This window comes from Rhineura floridana, chromosome 3, assembly GCF_030035675.1.
Source record: "Rhineura floridana isolate rRhiFlo1 chromosome 3, rRhiFlo1.hap2, whole genome shotgun sequence".
Lineage (NCBI taxonomy): Eukaryota > Metazoa > Chordata > Lepidosauria > Squamata > Rhineuridae > Rhineura > Rhineura floridana.
Genome location: NC_084482.1, coordinates 42,354,881 through 42,375,576, shown reverse-complemented (window position 1 = coordinate 42,375,576; position 20,696 = coordinate 42,354,881). Strand labels below are relative to the sequence as shown.

At 45.0% G+C, this 20,696-nt stretch overlaps 1 protein-coding gene across 4 annotated transcripts in view; it reads right to left on the bottom strand.

The window, feature by feature from the left end:
* HELZ (helicase with zinc finger) overlaps window positions 1-20,696 on the bottom strand; it is a 215,500-nt gene that overhangs the window by 168,122 nt on the left and 26,682 nt on the right. For 3 of the 4 annotated variants that reach the window (XM_061615575.1, XM_061615573.1, XM_061615574.1), the window contains one exon: window positions 1,974-2,201. The exons of the other annotated variant lie outside the window; for it this stretch is intronic. In XM_061615575.1, coding sequence (XP_061471559.1) covers window positions 1,974-2,183 — 210 coding nt within the window. In that variant the 5' untranslated portion in view covers window positions 2,184-2,201. The remainder of the gene's footprint in view (window positions 1-1,973; window positions 2,202-20,696) is intronic. 4 annotated transcript variants of the gene reach the window in all.

Here is a 20,696-nt window from a genome sequence, read left to right as displayed (position 1 = left end):
CAATAACAGTTAGACACAACAGCCACAATAAGTTTAAATTTGCATACAAATTTGTTTAAAACTATTCTAAACAGAAAATATGATTTAACACCATGCAGCCTGTAATCACAACCACAGAAGAGTGTGCAAGCCTCCCTGATTTCAATGAAACGTATACACATCTATCGATGCACCCGACCACAGCTGGTAATTAAAACTGAAGTCTTAATCCTAAATACTAATAGTAAACTCATTCTCTACTTATGGATCCTTATTTAGCCAAAATGGCACCATACAAACACACACAGAGGAAGATATGAGCAGACTTGGGAAATCCCAAGATTTACAGAAGGACAAAAATCTTTAGGGGGGAAAAACCCCAAGGGATGGGGGGGCAGGGAAGCTTTCAAAACAGCCCAATGAAGACTGAGAATGCTTTGTGGCCATGGAATGCAGACTTGATTGATGGGGTGGGTAATGGAAAAGCAGGTAGGAGGGGGAATTAAATGGAATATTGTGAAGGAGGGCATGGCTGGCTGACTGAACAGTACTGTCTGTACTCCACACCAAAACATTTTGTTGCAGGTTCCACTTTCCATAAAAACAGAAACCCATCTTTTGCTCAAGTAAAAACACCTAGTATGTGTTAGAAACAAAAGTTTGGATCCAGACTTTTCTCCCTCTGGCAGGAGCATCCAAGAAGTTCCTTTGATGGTCCACCAGCAGAAGGGGAAGCAACTTTTGCCTATCCCCTCCTCAGTCCGCAGGCTGCCATCTCCCACACTGTCATGGAGGGGCTCCAGAATAGTACAGAGGTGGCGCTTGAGCTACAGAGGGAGGGAGGAATTGACAAGTCACTTTCCCTGCTTCACCAATGGGATTCTTCTGCTAGGTCAAAAGCCTTTCATATTGAGAAGAAACCTTTCCATCCACAGGTGAAGTCTGACTGCCATCCATTAGACATGTGCATGTGTCCCTACAATACTCAGAATAGAATATATTACTTGTTATCCAGCCTTGCTTAATGTTCACACTGATATCTGTCCAATGTGCAAATTAATTTGCACTCATATATTGAAGCCAAAATCTAGAAGAACGGGTTCAAATTTAGACTAAATGACATCAGTGCAAGAATTAAGTAAAGCCATTTTCAGCAAATACCATCACTAAAACAGTATTTTAAATATTTAATGTAAGATGTGTGGACACCAATAATAAAAGAGAGTCTAAATAATTTCAAATCGTATCCTCCACTGAGAGAGTATTTAGCAAACATCTCCCATTGTTGCTTTTGTTATCCCTCTTAATCCGCTGATAGATTGGCTCTCACTTTAAGAAATGTTTCTAGGATTACAATTTTATTAAGAAACTATCTTGTAAACCAAAGATTTTTAAATATTTGCTACAATTTAATATATAACCACTGGATGTTTGAAATATTTCCCCTCATTAATGGTTCAGATCTAAAACTGCACTTAGACCTAATCTTGAAAACTGTCTTGAAAACAAGCAGTCTTGGAATTAATTTTGTCCCAGATGTTAAGCACACAATCACCTATTGCCTCCATGCGAAATCCATAGCACATCTACACTGTTTGGCAACCTTCTCACTATCTCTACTCAGGCAATACAAATTAATTAATCCACTTTATCCAACTTTGTCTCCTGAGGTAGTCTCTCTCTAGCGACGGCACAACACAGGCATTATTTTAAATAAGGCAGAACACAAATCAGAGTATCTTTTATTTTATTCTCTCAAACAAGACCACATTAGAAGGGTATCCCTGCCTCCCATGAAAGGTAAGAGCATGGGGAGCAAAGACAGCTCCCACTTCAGTTATATGACGAAGTAGGTAAAGATGTGAATCCACAAAGAACTGCTAGCTCAGAGTAGCAGGATCGTGTGATGTCAAGAAAGGCTTTAGATTTCCTTTTTATTCATACAATAACATTAATTTTTTTTCACTTGATTCCAGTGTAAACATCACACTCACAAGTTGTAAAGAAGAAGCGATTCTATAGAGAAGACTCTCAATTTTGATGCGGTTGATTTCAGCCTGACAAGCTTCCGGGAAGTGAGTGGGAGGGTACCGGCTGAGGGAAAAGAGGGCCTCCGTGCAGTGCTTCACCGCCACTTCGTAATCCTGCTGTCTGAGTGATTCACATGCTTGTTCACATGACTTCTCTGGTCTTCTGTCTGCCATGACTCAGCGACAGAAATCCTAATATGAATCAGGAGGGGTTTCAAATGCAGGTTAGCCTTAACACAAATATTGTCTTTCAAAACACACCTACATTTTCTAAGTGCTACCACCTGGCCCCCATTGGTCTCCCATTGCTCTTACATTCTACATGAGCCTCTGGTTGCATGTTAAATTGCTGCCCTTTTTCTACTTGCACTTTGCACTTGTTTTCATTTTAAAATACTGCTATCTATCCCAAAACCTCTAGGATGAGCAGGGACCATTCATTTGCCCTTTTACTACAAACAACAAAGTTACCTCACCAAGGTATTATTTACATTAGTCTGAAGTGCAATCCAGACTTAATTAGATGTTCCCCTTGCAAGGGCAGAATTTTCTTCATCTAACCCACTCCGATATTTGTTTAAGGCAACCTCCACTATAGCAACTAGTTTGACAAAAGGAAAAAAAAACCTACTTGCATTCAGTGTTGTTATATTACACACACACCCGCACACAAACTTTTTCTCTCACACTTTTTATCAGTCATAAGAATATTTTATAAGGAATCTATATTGCAAGGAACGTATTTTCAGGGCTTTGAACAGATTGTCTTCACAGTGATTTATCAATTAATTTTTTTACCCACATTTCAACACAGATGCTTTTTTGGCTCGCCAAATACTTTTTGCTGTCTGAGGTAGAGCAGCAAATGGGATGCCATATCCCCACCAAGGCAAGGTGCATGGTACTCAAAACCAGCCAAGTCATTTTGGCACCCGAGGCTGAAAATCCCTGAAGCACCCCTTTCCCTCCCTGGCAATAGAATAAAGTAATTACAAATTAAATAACTAATTATCTGCTGCCCTTTGATGACACCCAAAATCTGCTGAGGCAGCTGCCTCACTGTGCCTAATGTCAGAACCAACCCTGTGTCTGTTCTTCATTCTCATCTTCACGTGTTAAAACTGGGTCCAAATTACTTATCAAGTAAAGCTTTAAGTTCACTCATCTACTCATTAAACTTTGTACCCTATGCTTGCTTCTTTAATTGGTAGAAACCCCCTTAACATTAATCTTACAAATTCTAGTTTAATTTAAAATATATTAATTTTAACACATAATTCATCTCAAACCACAATATATTTGAAAATCTGACCTCTATAGAATAGGGGGGCCCACGCAAGACTTCATGGTTCGTGATCTCAATCACTGTTAAGAAATCAGGACCAGGCCACATGTTGTCTCTCCCATTCTCACTCTGCCCTCATCAGCCTTACAAAGGAATCCTATGCATGTTTACTAGAATTGTCCCACTAAGTTCAATGGGGCTTAGTCCCATCGGTGCAAGGATTTCTGTGTGTGCAACAGGACTCCCTCCCTCTCCTTTTCCCACCCTCCCCCTAAATCTATTTTAGAGATTCTCTCAACCATTCACAGCAGATCTGGGTAGAGCACAGGGCACACATGGGGAGAGAGGGGGGAAGGCATGTTGAGCAAGCCAAAATCCTTACAGTAACATGACATGTTAGCTGGATACTGCCCCTTGTGTGTAACTGATAGTTTTTGAAATAATTCTACAAATGCTGTTTTCAATATAAAAATATGTAGACATTTGTCACTAATGTTTATGTCAGTGACAGGTTACAATTACTATGGCTGCTTCCAAATGGGTGACTCCTAATCACTAAACCACTATCTTGAACTGCAAGCTACAAGCAGAGTTGCAATTGACTTTCCATGCTATTGTATTGCACTTTTTTCTAATTGTACATCCCATTATGTTCTGCCTAGGGATGGGGTTTACTGCCTAATTCCAATCTGCTTGTATTCCAATAGTCCATCACTCAATCCCTTTTTTTGTTCCCGCTTGCTCTGCCACTTGCCAATTCAATCTGCTGTGTGTGTTTTTTTATTGATTTAATCAGTGATGGGGAAAAATGGGTAATTGTTAATATAAATATAAACTATCACTGTTCCACGTGGGTTTTTTCAGTGGTGGGAAAAGATGTGTAATTTTCAGCATAAATGTTTATGTAAATGATCACAGTGTTCCACATGGTTTTTTTCCTATTTACATATCAATGAGGCAGATAATCGTCTTTAAATCTGTCTCTTGCTTCGGGCTAACTGATGTGCTGCTTAATGATTCCCCTCTCTTTCACTATTCACTATTCTTGAATTAGTTTGTCAGCAGCACTGCAGCAGCATCACCACCACCACTAATACTACCTTGTATTTTTGTACACACACACATCAGCAGTACAGATTCAAAAGCCTGGGGAGGTGAGGCGATCCTGTCCAAGTGTGGCTGGTGTACTGTCTACAGTCACTGTGTAATGGCGGGAGAATGATAAAAAACAGGGTGGGGGCAGGGGAAGTAGCATAGGTCAGTCTCATCATGATGTTTCCCACACAAGGGGATGGAGATTCAGAATGCGCTGTCTGGTATTAAAAACACGAAACTGGAGGATGATTTGACATTGAGAACATGTATAGCCTAGAGCAGGCCAGGCAGCCAAAATGTTTTGCACTGTATGGCGATAATAATTTTTTTCATAATATATAATGGATAAATCGTGACCGTTATCACACCTACAGTTACAAATGCAGCAGCTTTGCTTACGAAGATAATTACATGAAATGGGGGGGAATTCAGAAAAAAATTCTTGCTGATTGCAACCTCAGCCGCAAGATCCATGCCAATTACAGCTATGGCCTGCTGCAAGAAGTCAGTGCTGGTCAGTGGACTGTCGAATTCAATCAGAATCTGGTATTAAGCCTGTTTTAGCGAATATTCTCCCCCATCCCTAGTTCTGCCCACACTAGTGGGCGTGACTGCTGTGGGGGGGCATGTGAAGCTCAGCACATCTTCATTCTAACATTTGCACTGGGCACCATTTTATGAACTTATTTTTTATTGATGTTTTAATTAGCACTAAAATGCTTTGCTGGCTGGCAGTTGTTTTTCAACTAAAAGGTATAGCATTATAACACCATAATATTGTGGTTGTTATTATTTGGTATGCTACTATCCTATGATAATTCTAATTTTGAAAAATAATAATAATGAAAAGCCTTTCCAGTCACTGAGGAAATGCAAGACAGAAATTTAATAAATAATAATAATAGGATGCATTTTCTTACGCATACTCTCCCATCTGGCTTCAAATAACTGCCTTTTTATTACAATCAAAGGCTGACAGATGGTTAACAGCTGGAAAATGTACTTCTAATAATTCCTTTCAGCCTCATTTAAAACAGTTGCAAATACCAATTCTCTGAAGATCATGGTTATTTTTAAGTCCTATGTCAATGCCATAAATTTATTAATTAAATTTGTATCCCACTCTTCCTCCCAAAGGAGCCCAGGGCAGCAAAGCCCTATTAAAAGGCACTCACATTTCTAAAAGTATTTATCTGATTATGTTGAATGCACACTTTGTATGTCAAAGCAGTTCCTGTAGTATAATGATTAAGTTAGTTTATAACATTCTGAGCCCTGTTTTAACTGTATTTATTTACAGCCAGCTTTAAAAAATAGCCATCAGAATCTTTCTAGCAAAGACTAAATAAAATGCATGTTAGCACAAATATTTACAACCCAAAAAGAACTGAAATCAGTGCCTAAACTCCTGTTGAATTTCATTTTTGAGTGAAGCACCAAAGAATTTGCTTTGTATCAATGCTTGTAAATGAACCTCTACCGAAGAGAAAAACTTTTAGGAAAAGAGTTAAAGGAAATCATTGATTTTCATTACATTAAAGTTTAACAATGCCTTTCTGCAGCCTGTCTGCCTTTCATGTACTGTAGGTCTACAATTCAAAGGCATTAATGTGACTATTTACTATTAACTCATGGTTTGCCAAATTATTATCTCCTTGATTTAAGTACAGTTTGTGGAAGAAGAGTGGTAGCAGTTGGGAAATCACATTATCCATAGCCCCCAATCTTTGGTTCACTCAAGTTGTGTCCTATAACAGTTCTGACAGAGTTCAAAACAACACCAGTTTTTCTATATTAAATTGGAAAACCTTTGGAAAAAACATAGCTGAAACAAGGGGATCATCATTCATCTTCTTTTAAATATCAGATGTCATCCCAATCCCACAACTAAACTAAAAGGAAAGCATTCACATCTGGTCAACAGTTTGTATTGTGGAGCACACACACACACCATCAAAAGACAAAACCTGCCTTTGACCACATCTCTAAAGCTTACTCTTTGACATGTTGGTTCTCAACACTCTGGGGGAGTTCTATAAGGTACAGACCCTACTGTCTACTTGCCTCATACACTAAGTTCTATGTGGATCGGTGAGGAAATAGACTGGTGTTGGGGAACCCCTGCCTCATGGACCTAATTAAGTTTGTCATGTCTCAGACGTTGGCTCACCAAATCATTCTGGGCAAACTATACCCACCTTCCCCAGTCCTGATGTCATATCTGATGTCAGCACAGGAAAGTTCAAAATGCAGCTAAGAGAATGAATAATTGGTATACTCTTAAGTGCACTTCCAATTCTTATCTTGGACACTTGGCTTAAATTCAAGCCAGGGATGCAAAGAATTTCCTTTGTAAATGCAGCTCTTTGGCAGACTGTGGAAGACTTCTCCTGCGAAGAGTAACCATATGTAGCTATAAAAGCAGTTTAGGACTGAATTTTTTCTCAAGGATTATTATAGACAGCGTACAGCTGTGTGTCATGTTAAAAAAATTAAGCTCAGAAACTTTCAAGAACTTTAGCCAAAAGGTGTTAAATCACACACAGCAACTGGATAGGTTGTCCTATGGCAACATACTGTCTGAGAAGAACAAATGCAAATATAAATGGTCAATTCAGACTTTTGGAATACTGTAGTACATTACTATTAACTCTAATGGTACAGAGAGAGAGGCTTTTCAGAGCCTGATTCCTACAACAATCTGAAAAGCCCACCTTAAGATCGGGGGAGTCTCCACAGTAGCATTCACTGTGCCAAAAGGGGCTGTAGTAAAAAAGGAAAATTTGGCTCCCAGGTGCATGAACACCCTTTAACTCAAGCCCATGGGCCTCTTTACATCTCAGCCTTCTTTATTAACTAGTTTAAAACCATAAAACATAACAAAGGCTGCAATTCTACATATACTTACTTGAGAGTAGGGATGGACAAGAATTCCGCTTATGTCAGACTTGAAACTGGATTTTAAAACATGTTCACTCTATTTGTATTTTATAGGTGCTTCCTTTCTGAGAGTGCCCTGTGGTGGCAGTGAGACCTCAAAACAAACGCCCATAGTCCCACTCCTCTTCTTTCCTTCACTCCCCCCCTGCTGTCGCCTTACACCAAAGGGAGGGTGTCCCGCAGGAGGGAGAAGAGGGAAGTAGACAGTGAGCGTAAAGGTGGAATCCTCCTCAACTGCCAACTCTTTCTCTCTTCTGAGACCAAGGGGTGAGGAGTGAGCTCCCCATCTGCTTTTCTCTTCCCCTCCCCCATCTCCACCTTCCCCTTAACCTGCTAATGGCCTTTGTGGCAACACAACATGAAAGTGCACGGGGAAGGAAGAGTGTGCCACTGCCACATGCCTCTTTCTGTGTCCTTTGCATTGCAGGAGTTTGGTGGGTTGTGGGAAGGGGTTGCAAGAAGACCAAAGGACCCCCCTACACACACACTCTCACTCTCTCTCTCTCTCTCTCTCTCTCTGGACAGCAAGCAAAGGCTGGGACTACCCTTCCCCATAAAGGGTTAAGGAGCTAGGAGCCCAAGAACAGCAATCAGCAGCTGTTTTCCTTGGGGGCACAGGGTGAGGAGCCATGAATGAAAGTCGCTCACATTGCTCAGTTAGTGTCAGCGGTCCTGAAGACTTTTTTTTAAAAAAAATAATAAATCATTCCTCTTGGCAACCCCTTAGGATGACTTCCTGGCCCCTCTGGGGCTCACAGACCCCAGGCTGAGAACCACTACACTAAACCATACTTTAGGATTGCTCCCAAACAAGCTAATTCTGTAGCTTATTCATGCTAGTGTCATAAGAATGAAATCTGTTTACAACTAAAGACTACTCAAGGAACACACCTTTTGGTTCTGGCTTTAAAATTATCCCGTTCCGTGCCCGGTACCTGCCGGGCAAAGGGGCGTGTTTGCGGCTGCTGCCGAAGCCAGGCCGCCATCAAGGGTGTGTCCGTGCGCACGTGGCGCGCCAGCGCGCCGTCGTGACGCACAGTAAGGAGGCGGGGCAGCTGAAGGCCATTTAAGGCCACTCCACCAGCCTCCCGCCCTCCTTTGAATTTTGGCGGCGGAGGCCTTGTGGCGGCGGCTGCTGCGCGCCGCGGGGAGCCTTCCGGCCGCGGCGGGCCCTTTGGCCTCCCGCCCTCCTTTGAATTTTGGCGGCGGAGGCCTTGTGGCGGCGGCTGCTGCGCGCCGCGGGGAGCCTTCCGGCCGCGGCGGGCCCTTTGGTGCGCTGGCCTAGTGGGGGCAGCGGCGGCAGCGGGACGCGAGGGGCCTTCGGGCCGTGGCGAGGCTCGGGAGGCCTTCCGGCCACGGCGAGGCCTTTGATGGGCCGGCCTCGCGGCTGCGACGAGGCACATGGGGACTTCCAGCGGCGGCGAGGCACGGGAGGACTTTCAGCCGCGGTGAGGCCTCTGATGGGCCGGCCTTGCGGCTGCGACGAGACGCGTGAGGACTTTCAGCCGCAGCGGGGCACGGGTGGCTTTCCAGTTACAGTTTCAGTTTCAGTTACCCCTGAGGAAGAATCTTTAATTCAGAACATGTCAGGCCTAAACAAACTGCACTGCTATGGGGCCACCTTTGATGCTCTTCTGCTCTCTCCTGTTTCTTTCCTTCAAACTATCACCTTCTGATTCCATCATTTATCATAGAAATAATGTTTGGGATTAAGGGAAACACAACAACCTACTTCTAGTTAAATAGTACCCTAGACTTTCTATCATAAACCTGGAATATGTGGAGTAGGGGGAGAGACAATGTTTAAAATTTAATTCTATGCTGATAGTAAAAGAGAGATTGAAAGGCCAAATATGTCTTGCAACCCAGGGCATGTGTGTCTGTGTTTTAAGTATGCAGAGAGAAATGTTTACTTTAGCTGAAGGTGAATCACAGTCAGCATTTTTATGGATTAAATATAATTTGAAAAGAACAGTAGGGGAAAAGGTTATTTTAAGGATTTTCTATTTAAACTAAACAAAATATTTATGCAGGCAGGCTTCTGTGCAGAACATAGAGGCAAGTATTCAGGGAGAGCTCCTGTCTGTTTCTCTAAGCATAGTAATGCAGCAGGTAAAGGGATGATGCATAGACGAAGAGCTGTCTCTCTACTCTTCTATGTATTTAGGTCCAGTTCCACACTTTATGTGGCAATTGACATTGCCGCTTGCTCACTACATGTCTCTCACAATGCTGTAATGGGTGGCAAACCTCCAGTTAGGGCCAGGAGATACTTCTATTGGGGTCCCCTTCCCATTACAGAAAGCAAAATAGGAATAGACTCCTTTTCTTGATACTGAAGTGTATTTTTAGTTTAAACTAAATGTTACTTTTCAGTTACCAATTACCTAGAGAGGTAGTGGGCTATCTGACACTGGGGGCATTCCAGGGGCAGCTGGAGAGGGGATGCTTTTATTAAGGGATGTACTGAGAAGGCCATCCCACTTCCTCACTGTTTTGCAAACCAGGAAAGTTCAGAGAAGGGGTTAGTCAATTAGGGAGAACTTGAGATGAGAGGGCCCCCCCAAAAATTGCCTGCACTCCCACACCCTCCTGCTGCCTGTGGCCGCCACTTCTTTTGCAGAATAACCTAGAAAGATGCTCTGTCATAACGTAGCGGCCATTTGGATTGGAGCAATGCAATGTAATTACAAAGAGCAGAGGCTTTTTGATGAGGGTGGGGGGCAGCTGGAGACAGAAAGGAGGCTGCAGGAGCCAGTAGGGACCCCCAGTTAGTGCTGCAACCTCACCTCCAAAACTACTTCAACTCCAAATGCAAAGGGAACTCATCCCCCCCTTTTTTCACTGTCAAGCTTCTCCCCCCCCCAAATACGTTCTTCAAAACCCAGGTAAAAATATATGAACCTTTCCATCAGTTAAGTCCCATAAACCTCTGTCCTAAGACCCATTTAATCTGTGGTATTCTGAGTAAACACACATAGGATTCTGCTGTATGTGTGCAATCACATGCCCCCTTCCGGGGGAAGAAGTAACGATACACTCGGGGATTTTCTCATAAGTAAGTATGCATAGAATTGGTCCAATTCATATTTCTCTGAGTAAATTATTTAAACATAATGGAATTAATCACGTGCAGGCTGCACATTTGCTTGCATCTTCTCTTTAGCTAGTTTACAAACTGGTCTGTAGATAAGGTGCCCACCTTTTTTACAGGCCTCTAGTCCTGTGCTTTTAAGAGTCATTTGATCTGCAGACATTAGAAGATGACATTGCTTAACTCCATGCCATCTAATAACTGCTGAATACGAACCTGCTATTAAAGGCACAACAACAAGCCAGAAGGATATGTGGGGCCAGGGCCCCCCAAAGGAGTGGGAAGCAGCCCCCAGCAGAGGCTGCTTGAGAAAAGTGTCCCTTCCCAGCTACGCTCGAGGGCTATGGACCTTGCTTGCAGACTGCCCAGTTATGGGGAGACTCATTTTATGATGTGGTTTTTCTTTATTATGCGGTTTTCCGGATCCTATGGACGCACTGGTCCAGGGGACAATTGATGAAGACATACAGTTGGGCAGGGTTATTGGCCCCTTCCCATCATCCCCTACCTCTGCTCTCTCAGTGCCCCCCCCCGTATAGTGCCCAAAGTGGCAGTGGGCAAAGTCTACCTGATTCACCATCCGTCATACAAGTGGGGTCAGTCAGTGATGGCTTCATACCAGATAGTCTATGCACAGTGCACTACACTTCATTCAATATAGTGCGCACCTGTGGCAGAGATGCCTTATGGGCAAGTGTGGCAGCTAATCTGCCTGCGTTGCCAGCTGTTACACATGGTGGATTTTGAGCTGCTGAGTTTTGCTTTTTAGGTCAACTATGCAGCAGAGCATTACCTATGGGCTGCTGTATTCTTGCATGGAGCACTTCAGCCCCTTCTTGGAAGGGACAGCCAGGAGACGAGAGGCCCCAGAAGCGGTGGGGCACTATTTTCATGATGTCCAGTTCTCGGGTAGGGCAGACTTTGGGTGCATGTTAGCGCTTGATGGCACAGTTTATAGCGTAGCTATGAACTGGGGAGTTCTTTTGGCAGCTGGGGAAGTGGAGGATCCTGCCCCAGTGTTCACCTTCCAGGATATTAAAATCGACTTTTGGACCCAGGGCTGTAGGCTGCCTGGGAAAAGCTTGAATTGTTGCAGATCAAGATCCTGAAGTTTTCAGGGGCTGGGAAAGTGTTTGCTTTCTGCCCTTCAGGTATTGGGGGCCTTCTGCGGTGGGGTTTATAGTGCCATAACAGGGATTTCACAGCCTTACCACAGGTTCAGGGTTTTGGCTGCCTTATGCGCCAACCTGCGGTGTGGCCCCCTCCGTTCCTGCAGTGCGTCAATGGTGTTTCAGTTAGAGGAAGGACCGACTCTGCTAGTCCCATACCGCATACTGGGAGATGGAGGAGGGGAGTCAGAGATGGTCAGGGCAGGAGGGGATTCCTGGGAGTTGGGGGATGGCAGGGGCTATGCAAAGCGTGGCCTATTCCTAGGAATCACGTCCTGGAATTCATCACAGATGGTAGGAGTAAAGCTTGTCTGCCAGTGTGTCGCAAGGTAGGCTTGCAGGGGGCCTTTAGGACCATTCACATGTCTTGGGATATGTCATGTGCTGGCCAGCTGGCCCATGCACACCCCCATACCCCTTATCCTCACCCTCCATGTTCACCTGACCCGCCAGGGATTGTTGATCAGGGAGGTGCCCTGTGACCATCATGCTTCAAAGCTCAGCGGTTACATGTAGCACCCCTCACACTTAATTTTGGAGCCTTCCGGATGGGGGGTGGGGGTGTTTGGGGCCAGGTCAGACTTCCCTTCGAGCCATCCTGGGGTCCAAGGTTTGTTTCCAGGCAGACCAGGGGTACAAGAGTCATTCCACATTATTTTACCCTCCCCTGGACTGGACACTTCCCCATGACGGCGACATAGTGTTTTTGGCCGGAAGCTATAGGCCTGGTTGCCTGATATTCAGGGGGAGCGATCTTCCCTCATAAAGTTTCGGTCTAGTGTCGCGATGCCTGGGAGCGGACCCATGGGGGTTTGAGGGCCATGCCCCTCCGGAATTGGGGTTGCCTACCTGGCAGTGGAATTGCCTACCTGGGACGGTCTATTTGGTTTTGTATATGCAGGTGCAGGCCGTTAGGAGGTGGAAGTAGGGGGCGCATGGAATACATTCACCGCAGGGGCGAGTCTGAAGGTCTGGGACCCAACTGTTCACGATTGTTTCTGTTTTTGGCAGGTTGCTGGACGGGGATGGAGCAGACGCGCAGTCTACTCTGCAGCCATGGCATGAGCTCATAGGCTGGCCTTGGGGCCGCAAACGCACATTGGTTCACAGCTGGGCCTCTGATGGTGGGCCATGGTTTGGTGACTGGGTCGACAGAGTATGCGCTGGAATGGTCTCCTACCCATGTCGTTCCAGCAGGTTCTGGGCAGAAGGTTACTGAAGGGCAAGACATGTGAGAACATGCAGTTGAGGCCACAATAGCCTCTGGTCGTCTGCTATGGTCAGACAGGAAGGGCAAGGCCCTCAGTGGCAGGCATGTGAGGACATGCAGCTGAGGCCTTGGTAGCCTCGGGTCGTCTGCTGTGGTCAGACATGGAGGGCAAGGCCCTCAGTGGCAGGCATGTGAGGACGACATGCAGTTGAGGCCACGGTAGCCTTGGGTCGTCTGCTGTGGTCAGACATGGAGGGCAAGGCCCTCAGTGGCAGGCATGTGAGGACATGCAGTCGAGGCCTCGGTAGCCTTGGGTTGTCTGCTGTGGTCGGACATGGAGGGCAAGGCACTCAGTGGCAGACATGCTTGGACATGCAGTTCGGGAGGCAACGATGCCATCCTCCTGAGGGACCTGCAGAGGGGTCTGCATGAGATTCTTATCGGGTGTGGGGTAAAGGGAGACTAAGCAGAGGCTTGTCCCCCTTTTGTGGCAAAGAAGTGCGGGAAAAGGTTTAAAGGGAAAGGGCAGCTAGGTGACACCTTTAGGCACCTTTGGGGGCGATTGGCGGTCCGGGGGCCTGCAGCTCAGGGCTATACGGCCCGGGGGGCAGAACACGGGCCGCCTTTGGGGCCAACGTGCCTCATCCGCTCGGAGTTTCACGGCTCCGGGGGGCGGTGATGCGGGTTGGACCCCCTACACATCTTCTGGGTGTGGCCTGAGCTGGGGGTCTGGCACAGGGCAGCCCCGGGCTCAGGCAAGGTTTGATCGCCCTATGGCTGCAAGCAGGCTTTGCCTGGATCATCAGAATGCTCCCGCACTTGATTTCCCCTCTGCAGGTTCATTATTCCAATTGATTCCGTTTAATAAAGTGGCCCATGATTTAACCCAATGAATGGTGTTTGTGTTTTATTTCGGCAATAGGCCGCAACCCAGGACTGATTCACACACAGCAAGGAACACGTAACCTTCAGGGTGAATCAATGACTTATGTATATAAATGCCTATGAAAGTAGGTTTGAACAGTATGAAAAAAGTAGTTGGAAAAGGGATGTATGAATCCTAGGAACAAGGGCTTATTTGTGAAAGCCCCAATTCACATGGAATATTTTGCATACAGTGGGTGAAGGTATGAGAGTCCAAGGCTCAATCCATATGCATGACATATGTATATATATCAACCCTTAGGGTCCCATTTATTAACTACTAACTACAGGGCCGGTTCCAGGAATGCCAGGGCCCTTGCCCTTAACCATTGCCCTTAACGAAGATGGCAGCCATGCTTTCCCTAAGGGGATGACGCCTCCACCGCCACCTTTGTTGATGGCACGCGTGCGTGCTACGTGCGCACATCTCTGCCATCAACTAATATGACCCAGTGCAACCATATACTTGTTATGTGCCTTCAAGTCGATTACAACTTATGCCAACCCTATGAATCAGTGACCTCCAATAGCATCTGTTATAAATCACCCCATTCAGATCTTGTAAGTTCAGGGCTGCAGCTTCCTTTATGGAATCAATCCATCTTGTTTGGCCTTCCTCTTTTCCTACTCCCTTCTGTTTTTCCTAGCATTATCTATCTATCTATCTATCTATCTATCTATCTATCTATCTATCTATCTATCTATCTATCTATCTATCTATCTATCTATCTATCTATCTATCTATCTATCTATATCCTGCCCTTCCTCCCAGCAGGAGCCCATGATTCTAGTGAATCATGTCTTCTCATTATGTGTCCAAAGTATGATAGCCTCAGTTTCATCATTTTAGCTTCTAGTGATAGTTCTAGTTTAGTTTGTTCTAACACCCAATTTGTCTTTTTCACAGTCCATGGTATCCGCAAAGATCTCCAACATCACATTTCAAATGAGTTGATTTTTCTCTTGTCCACTTTCTCACTGTCCAACTTTCATATCCATCCATACATAGAGATCGGGAATACCATGGTCTGAATGATCCTGACTTTAGTTTCAGTGATACATCTTTGCATTTGAGGACCTTTTCTAGTTCTCTCATAGCTGCCCTCCACAGTCCTAGCCTTCTTCTGATTTCTTGACTATTGTCTCCATTTTGGTTAATGACTGTGCCAAGTTATTGATAATCCTTGACAACCATATACTAGGGACAGCAATTTTAATCTGGTTTTATATCATATGTTTTTAATTGGATATTTTATTCTGATAGTTGTGCATTTTTCCCTTTGTTACTTGCCTCAAGCCCTAATTAAAACACTGAAATAAGGCTACTGTACAGAGAATTCTGCATCTATATTACCTTCTAATTATCCCATAAGAGCTACATTTCAACAGGGTAGTTAGAACAATAACAGAGTACTTTCTGCAGAAGTTGCAAAACTCCAGTTTGAAAATAGCCTAGGAAAACGATGCATGGCAGCCCATTCAAGGCAATTGATAAACCTCCCACTGTTGCTAGAAGAAAACCAATGACAGAGAGAAGGAACAACCCCTCTAAGATCCCAAGCAAGACCTTTTTGACAAGCAGTTAGAGGTAGAAGCCATCTGAAGGTCTGTACCTAGCGTAATCTTTCAAGTCTTTCAGTTACAATGGTATTACAACCAGTAAACAAAAAGTAAATTGGCGAGAGGGGATGGGGAAGAGAAGGAAAAATAAACTTGTTTGTGTCACTTCACAGGAGTCACAGAGGGTACTGGGAATGAAAGGAGTTGTTGACTGAAGATAAAGAGACACATGAACAAAAGGTACCTAGCACACTTAGTATAATATAAATATCACATCCTCTTGACACACAAGAAGCTGTGAAAAAATAATTTCATAGCTGAAAAAATAGCTCAGCAACAAGCCAAATATAAACATGCAAAAAGGAGCATGTGTAGATTGGAACCAAAATGAACATGCATCATTTGGGAAATAGTCCACTATTATGCACTACAACATATCATAGCCATGGTTGCTTTGATGCATTCAAAAACTCCATTTACAAAGAATATAAAACAGATCAAGTGAAAGCAAAGCCACTGAAGTAAATAGTTTCATTTATTTATTTACTGTATTTATATCCAGCCCCATAGCCAAAGCTCCCTTTTCCAATTTACAGGAACAAATCAAGCTCGAAGGGAAATGTACATTAAGGGCACTGAGCATGGTCCACTACCTGAGAGATGTTACGATGAAGGGTTACTTCAGTTTAGCATGTTTAATGTGATTTGATTCCTGTATGGTTATCCTTCAGGAACCAGACTGGGGGCCCTTCTTGGGCTTTTAGCCCAGAGAGAATGGCTGCCTCAGCAGTTTTTGGTACCTAACCAAGCTTTCAGAACTTCCTGACCAAAGCTGCAGTCCTATACACACCCACATAAGTCTCATATGTGTTAGTAAAGTCTCTCTCTCTCTCTCTCTCTCTCTCTCTCTCTCTCTCTCTCTCTCTCTCAGCCTTGGACCCCTATTGACACAAGAAAGATAATAATACTGACCTATATTTCAGAGTTATTATTACTACTATACTTTGTATCATACTTTTCTGTATTAAGATATACTCAAGTTCACAAGGACTTAAATACAATGCCATAATAAAACAAGTCACAGCAGAAAAACAAAAATAATTTAGCTGTTGTAAAGATTAGATGATAAATGTGAAGTGCATGGAGCACTCCGTAGTGCTATATAAATGATAAATATCATTATGAATGTACCCTGCAATCTTTCTGGTCCTGCAACACTACGCTGTCAGTTAAGAAACAAAAGGATATCGTTTTGCTCTTCTATATTACCATTTTTGCATTATTCTAATATGATGTTTAGAATGAAGCATGTTCTGTCTTTCTTTTCTCAACAGAAAATGATGCAATGAGTCACAGACAGGTCTTTAAAAGAAGCATGTTTTCTTACTAATATACAATACTTATAGACCCTACATTTTGCAATTACATCCCCTGCTTGATCCTTGCTTCCTGCAACTTCTTATTGGCACTGCAGACTGTTCCTGGTTGTAGAAAGGAAAAACAAATTGAGCAATTTTTGCTTCATTACTGCCTTTCCAATCTAAGAGAATCCCAGAAAAGATATGGATGAAGATTGACTAGTTCTGCTTGAACCTAAGGTAATACATATTGATCCTTACTGATCCATCAAATTTTTTCAAAATATCCAATTTAGTTCTTTGAGTGAAAGATCAGGCACCACCATCGGAGCACCATATGGGCCAGAGAAAGGTCTTAAAGTAAAAATGGTTCTTCTGCATTCACGTTAAAGAACACAGACATTTCCACTTTTAATTTAAAGACACCACTGGAGTATACATCATTATGGATGACTGAATGACCCATTACTTAAAAGATATTAACAACAGAGAATTAGAAGCAAGCCACTTGTTGAAATAAGAAATAAGACTTTAAAACTGAGCTCCTGGCAAAGCAAAGCATAGTGAATACCCCCAAATCTTGAAAATACTGGCTGAACAGTAGTTATAGCTTGTTAGGAAAATAAATGACCAGCTACTATTATCTCCAAAGCTCTCCAGTGGGTAATAAAAGTTAATGAGAAATACAATGGGTTGTATCCCAAGGTGTCCCTCATACTGACAGAAGGTTCTTGGATCCAGCAGAAGCTTTAGTCTCTGGAAAGGGGACAAAATTTTTGTAGATTCTCCCTCCCACCTTCTGGAGATTATTGGGAGTGAAAAAATCCCACAGACACACACTTTCACAGCCCCCTTCAGAGATGATGGCACTGCTTTCAGGGACAGGAGCAAATTTTGACTGGGTGAGGGCAGGGAGGGGGACACAAAATTCACCATCATCTTGCTAGCTCCCTGGGCTGATGGGAAGTATTTTTATTTTTCAATAACAACCCAGAATGACTATGAGAAGGGTCATAGCTCTGTGGTAGAGTACATGTTTCGCATGCAAAAAGTCCCTGGTTCAAACCCTAGTGTATCCATGTAGTGTTGGAGGCTGGGAAAGGCCTGAAATCCTGAAGAGCTGCTGCTAGTCAATGTCGACAATACTGAACCAGATGGACCAATGGTTTCAGGGCCAACACCAGACTGCAGCAGGCCCTTGGGTTCCAGATTGCAGCGGGTCCTCAAAAGGGGGTGGTGATGCAGTGGCACAGACGCTACCAGGGGCTTAAATAGACCCGGTTACATCAGTGTGCTAGTCTGCTGCTCACACACGCACACCATCATCCAAGATGACAAACAGATACACGCAGCTGCTGATGTGGCGACATGGGAAGTGGCACCACTACCCCATGCTGGCAATGGGAAGGTGCTGCCTAGGAGGGTGGCCCTCACTCTGTAATAGCGTCAGCATTGGGTCCTGGGCAACAGCATGCTAGCAAAGATCACGGAGTGAGAACTACACCCGCCCAACCCCAGCAGCAAGGACCCCTCTCAGCCACAGGGACCATTGGCCAGTGCCCAACCTGGCTGCCCACTGGTGCCTGTATGGTGTAAGGCAGCTTCCTATGTGTTGTGATGGAGCTTCATTTCATGTGGCATGCTAAGGGGAAAATGTCGTCTCCGGTGATCACCATTAAAATGGTGGTCACACTCAAGGACCACTATCTTCCCTCTCCCAACCAGAACACCACTCAGAATGACCCTATGGCACAAAATGGAAATGGACTGCCTTCAAGTCAATTCTGACTTATGGCGACCCTATGAATAGGGTGTTCATGGTAAGTGCTATTCAGAGGTGGTTTTACCATTGCCTTCCTCTGAGGCTGAGAGGCAGTGACTGGCCCACAGTCACCCAGTGAGCTTCATGGCTGTGTGGGGATTTGAACCCTTGTCTCCCAGGTCCATCACTCTAGCCACTACTCCACACTGGCTCTCAAATAGGAAATGGAAATGGACTGCCTTCAAGTCGATCCCAACTTATTGCAACCCCACAAACAGGTTTTGCATGGTAAGCGGTATTCAGAGGTGGCTTACCATTGCCTTCCTCTGAGGCTGAGAGGCAGTGACTGGCCCAAGGTCACCCAATGAGCTTCATGACTGTGTGGGGATTCAAACCCTGGTCTTCCAGGTCATAATCCAACACTCTAATCATGCCACACTGATTTGAACCCTGGTCTCCCAGGTCATAGTCCAGCACCTTAACCACTACACCACACTGGCACAACCCATTATTTATTATTGTTACTGTTGTTTATCACCTGCCATTCACCATAAGGTCCCAGGGCAGGTTACAACAATTTAAAATGCAACATTAAAAAACAGAGCATTATTGGAAACAACTGAACGGAGTCCACAGAAGCACCATTGAATGTTGCCCCCACTTAAAAAAAAAAGGCAGAAGAGGGAAGGCAGCTTCATCCACCGTTTGACATCAGGTCCATTCTCCGAATCCCCGATCACAAAGAAAGTTATCTTTTGAGAACTTTTGACCCAGAACTATAATTTATTATGCATTGTAGCCATTTCCCACCACATGAACCAAGATACAATCAAAATTCTTCAATACATGCACACACCAGTGTGAAGAGCAGCTGAGGCGCTGGTAAAAATCATTGCTCATGTACTTCAAGCAACCAGGATTCAAAGATAAGATAGAGAGGAACACTATTGTTAGTCAGTTACACAGTGACAGGGTGAGGTGTTAAAAAGAGCTTTATCCAATCAATGAAATAAGAAGCTAAACAGCATAAGGGGAATACCAAAGTCTCTGTTTTTTACTCTGAAAAAGCCCTTTGTCTACATTTTGGTTCATGCCATTGTGTTCAATGCCAGGACTAATGCTGCTGACATTTCACCTCTTGCACAATTAAAAATATGGCTCCTATAAAAGAATCCTGTTCCGTGCCCAGGAATTACCAGCTGCGTGCTCAAGGCAGCTAGGGATGCCACCCAAAAAAGGGCAAGGTGGGCCGAAAGGGAAAGGCAGGGCCCCCAAAGCAGAGGGTAGGCACCCACCCCCAGCAGTGGTGGATGGGGGGAAGGAGGATGGGCCACCACAGGCAGCCATACTGGCTAAGTTGGAAGCCCTAGAGCATGGCTCGCGCCAGCCTGGTGCGCCTCAGGCCCAACCTGCGCCTGGGAGAGCAAAGGAGCCACCTCCTAAACGTTCCCACAGGAAAACGCAGCATCCGGTGAGTGGGGCTAACAAGGTGGCTATCGCTTCCATCCTAGCTCGGCTGGATGCGTTCGAGGCTGAGCCCAGCAGGGCTGAGGCGGGGACGCCCAGCGCAGAAGCAGCTCCCACTTCGCAAGCAGCTTTGGCGCTGCAGTCCATGCAGGGGCCTTCAGCAGACGGCGCACTGGGTGAGTCTCCCATAGCAGCACACCAGGAGGGGCAGCCACAGTGGAGCTGGCCCCCGTGGGGGTTTCCCTACTGGCCCTTTTCTCCGCCAGCTGGAACCGAGGGGTATGGGCAATCTGGGACTTCCACAAGGGGCGGGGATGGTATGCCACAGCAACAGCCTCCCCCAACGGAGGCCTGTGAGCAGGTCTGGCACTCCACTGATGGGACGGCGATGGAAGGGGGGACTCCACCCTCCTTGTCTGCCACCACCACCCCTGCAGAGGCCGCTGGCTCTGTTAGAGACGGGGCTATACCTTTTGGGGAGACATCAGCCCCACTAGGTTTCTACCTGCTGCCCGCCACCAAAGAAAAAATATGGAGAGGGGAGTATGTTGACCTATTCTCACTTCTATACAGAGAGCCAGTTAAAAAAGATAAGGATAAGGGTGATGATGCAGAACCAGAGAAACCCAAGCGGCGACGCATAGAGCACACTTGGGCTAACTGGTTGCCCACATTACTAACACACATGAGGATGGAGATGCAGAAGCAGACACAGAAGGGCTCAGTACTTATTAAATACCTCGATATCATATATCGAGGCTACTCCGAGTTCCAAGGGGCAGCATGGCTCAACTATGATGAGGCGTTCCGTATGAGGGCGGCA